The following is a 3,710-nucleotide window of genomic DNA, read 5'->3' as shown; positions in this document are numbered from 1 at the left end:
AAGGACACAGGCTTCTGTGGAGAGGCCTGCAGGGAGTTAGGACTCCTGAACTGTGGTCTGTCCCAGTCCTTCCAGTGGTAATCACGTGGTGTGTGAATTAGTGGAATCAGGTTAGCTGAACCTGTGGAGAACTTGGCTGTTGTCTGGGTTTGAGGTGGTGAGCTGATGTCTCCCCAGGAAAATCTGAAAAGAGGGACCAGGGGCTGGAGCTACCCTTTAAAGGACAGGCAAGGACAGGTGGACATCAGGCCAGTGTGTGCTTCACGGGTGTGTAGATCATGACTTACTCTTCACTTGTAGGACAAAGGGCTTGGAGCCCAGGTGCTGCACTGCTGCGTCATAGGTCAAAGCAAAACAAAAAACCCAAACCAAACAAACAAAAAAGCAAACACCCTAAGCAAACGGAAGAAGTTTTATTCAGTTGTATACGAATCTCCAGGACACTGGTTGCTGCAAGTAGCACGGTAGTCATTAAGTTCTGTGCTTCTTGGCAGCTGCCTAAGGCGACAGTGAGGCCAGCGGGAGGTCCTGGTGGTGCGGGAGATGAAAACGCCTTTCCTGGATGCACTTTGTTAGCACACTGATCACTTTGTACTGAACTACTACTTACCACAAATGTCAAACTTATACAAACAGCATGGTTTCTAGGGAGGCAAAGAAAGCTGCCTTCTTGTGTTGTCTGAATACAGAGAAAGGGATGCTGCACTTCCCACTCCAGGGTCCCCTCCTGGCCAGCACCTCCACAGGGGAGCATTTTTGAAACAGAAAAATTGTGTCATCCCCAGTCACTTATTAAATTGTACTTTAATCTGCTCAAATCTTCTGTTCTGAAAATTATCCATTTGTTGCTTGCCGATGAGGGCGCTCTTCCAAGTCCCTCAAACTGTGGTTGGGGGCGGGGCACCCCACAGTCATCTGTCCCAGAGCCCTGCAACTGGAGGGTGGAGCCTCTTTGGAGCTGCCCAACTAGAGCCTGAGCCACGTTTTTTTAGGGCTGGGCTGCTTGCAGACAGCGAGGCACGGCTCACAGAGAAGGACTTTGTGGTGAGTGGGGATCCCTAGGGGACACGGGAGATGGGGCTAGTGTCAGAGGCTACTCCAGGATTCAGCAGAAGCATTCTTGTCAACCCAAGCAGGGCAGCTGTGAGGGAAGACTGAAGGGTGGGAACCTTCTCTCTGCTAGATAGGGCTTCCGGACACAGTTCCCACTACTGCTTTGGGGCCTCTGGGAGTGAGACAAGCAGCTCCCAAGTCCACAAGGATATTCATAACATGTCACCAAGTCCACAAGTTTGCTGCTGAGGCACAGCAGCCCTGCATACAAGTGGCCAAGAACTGGCAGCCAAGGCAGAATTCTGCCTAGCAAAGGTCCACACTTTCAAGGTCAGAGAGATGCTACTGCCAGCCCAAAGCTAGAGCACAGAGATCTGTACTCCTGGAGAGGATTGGGGCCTTCCTTGGCCCAGACGACAGGTAATTCTGACCAAGGTTCCGACATGGCCCTGCAAAGGTGCCTGAGAATGACACCAGCAGCCACCTTGTATGGACCTAGCTCCACCTTTTAGTGATGGAACAGCAGACTGACTTGTGCCTGCTGGGAAGAGCTTGGGCCCTGGATAACAGACTCCTTCACCTCCAGCCCCACTCCCAGCACCAGCATGAGTGAACGCATGAACACCACTGTAATCTTCGATGGCATCCGCTTCCCAGGGTTCATTCACACTCTGGAGTCCCTGAAAGCGGCCTCTGCTTTCCAGTTCCAGGACAAAGACGTCCTCTTGGTGACATTCCCCAAGTCAGGTGAGAGATGGGGACTGGGACAAGGAGCATGAACAATGCAGGGACGTCAGTGTTACCTTCCGCCCATGGGGTCTTGTTCCCTTTCTTAGACCCCTACACCCCACCGTCACCCCATCACCTGTGATTCTGGTGTGAGCTGTAGGGTTGCCTCTCTGGCCTGAGTCTATACATGTCTATAACCCGCCAGCTCCATGGAGCCCCCAGTAGCAGCTCTGGTCAGTGATTCTTCTATCTAGCAGCCTCAGGAGCTGTAGGGAGTCCTTTTCCTGGGCACCAGCAGCCTCCCGCCTACCTTTGTCAGATTCCCACCAACTTCTCTGATCTCGCTGCACTTGCCTGAACATGCTCCTGAGAGCCTGTGGAAAGATGCTGGCCGTGATGTGGGGTGCGTGCTGAGAACCTGGCTCCATCTGGGGTGCTCTTAGGCACACGGTCTTTTGGGGATAAGCTTTGCCTTGCCCTGAGCCATGCTGAGGTGGATGGTGTCTGTCTCCCCACTGAAGTGTGTTGATGTGGGAACAGGAACCCTCTAACCACACAGCAATGCCGGCTTTCCCTTCATCCAATGTGGCCGGGGTGCCAGCATGGTTCTGCAAGACTCTGCACGACCATCCTCTCCCTCTTGAATCCATAAGGATAGGCACCAACGGTAAGGATTCCAGTCAGGGGTCGAGCTTGCCTTTGTCTCTTGGGGCCATAATGCCTATTAAGAGTAGGATATGCCTCCTGTGACTTGGTCACCAGGGCCACTGGATGAGCCAACAGTTCAGCAGATAGGGCCAGCTGTCCCTCCTACACTCCACATTCCTGCCTCCTCTTCTTCCTACGCCAGAACTGCATCTCCTTTACCCCACATAGCTGTCCTGCTTTGAAGCCACCTTGTTCCCTCCCCCTGCTCCCCTCCCCTCCCCCTGCTCCCTGGATCAGAGCCCTCCCTCCCTTCACATCTCACCGCAGCTACCCACCCAGGGGCCTGGTCTGTGGGCTGGGCTGCCCACCAGAAGGAATGCAGTGGGTGGGCTGGCACCCAATAGGCTGTGCCTACAGCTCTCTCTCTCTAGCCTCCTGCAGGAGAGGGCAGCAGAGCTATGGGCCCTAAGTCCTGCCTGGGTGGGTCCTGGATTCAGAGAGTCAGTGTCCCTGTGCGGGAGCATGGGTGGGGAGGGTCATCCCTCAATAACCCTGTGAGCAGATCCCGATAGAGCAGGGCCTGGTCTGTAGCTGGACAGATACACTGGTGGCCCTGCAGGCAGGTGGGAGGAAAGGGCCACGCCTGCTCTGAAGAGCCTTTCCTGGCTTGCATTTGTTTAGACTGGCTCTGTCTGACTCGGAAAAGGTGGCGTAACCTTCCTCCCCATTCTGAAAGCTAGAGAAGCTAAGGGAGAGCCCTGTGGCCTCCCATTCCCTTCTAGGACCCTAACTAAGATTGGATATCTCTGAAGGGAACCCCAGGACAGGGCGACTGCTTGAGGGGAAAGACCCTGCACAGCTCCCCAGAGTCCCCTCCTTTTTGCCCATGGCCTAAGCTTCTTACAAATGTCTGAAGTAGAGAGAGTCACAGCTCAGTGGAGTGTTTGCTTGATGTAGGTGAGGGCCTAAGTTACATTTTTTATTTTGTTTTGTTTTTTTTCCAAGACAGGGTTTCTCTGTGTAACAGTCCTGGCTGTCCTAGAACTAGCTCTGTAGACCAGGCTGCCCTCGAACTCACAGAGAGCCATCTGTCTCTGCCTCCTGAGTGCTGGGATTAAAGACGTGTGCCACTACCACCCTATGTTTTGGTTACATTCTTAACAAAGAAGAACAGATAGGCTTTTTGAAAAGACCATCACCTAGGTTTGAATGTTCTGGAACATTCAGTTAAAAAGTGGTAGTGACCCAGCACTCGGGAGGCAGAGGCAGGCGGATCTCTG

General features: G+C 53.4%; 1 protein-coding gene across 6 annotated transcripts in view; it reads left to right on the top strand.

The window, feature by feature from the left end:
- Positions 1–948: 948 nt before the first annotated feature.
- LOC101985201 (sulfotransferase family cytosolic 2B member 1-like) overlaps positions 949–3,710 on the top strand; it is a 16,660-nt gene continuing 13,898 nt past the window's right edge. Inside the window, exons 1-2 of one of the 6 annotated variants that reach the window (XM_005345819.2) lie at positions 949–1,044; positions 1,640–1,800. In XM_005345819.2, the coding sequence (XP_005345876.1) occupies positions 1,659–1,800 (142 nt within the window). In that variant the 5' untranslated portion in view covers positions 949–1,044; positions 1,640–1,658. Of the gene's footprint in view, positions 1,045–1,639; positions 1,801–3,710 lie in introns of those variants that run through there. The other 5 variants (XM_013355030.2, XM_005345821.3, XM_013355033.2 and 2 more) reach the window with 5 other exon arrangements.

Source organism: Microtus ochrogaster, chromosome 4, assembly GCF_000317375.1.
Source record: "Microtus ochrogaster isolate Prairie Vole_2 chromosome 4, MicOch1.0, whole genome shotgun sequence".
NCBI lineage: Eukaryota > Metazoa > Chordata > Mammalia > Rodentia > Cricetidae > Microtus > Microtus ochrogaster.
The sequence above is the reverse complement of the archived record's forward strand: the minus strand, read 5'-3'. Positions and strand labels throughout refer to the sequence as shown.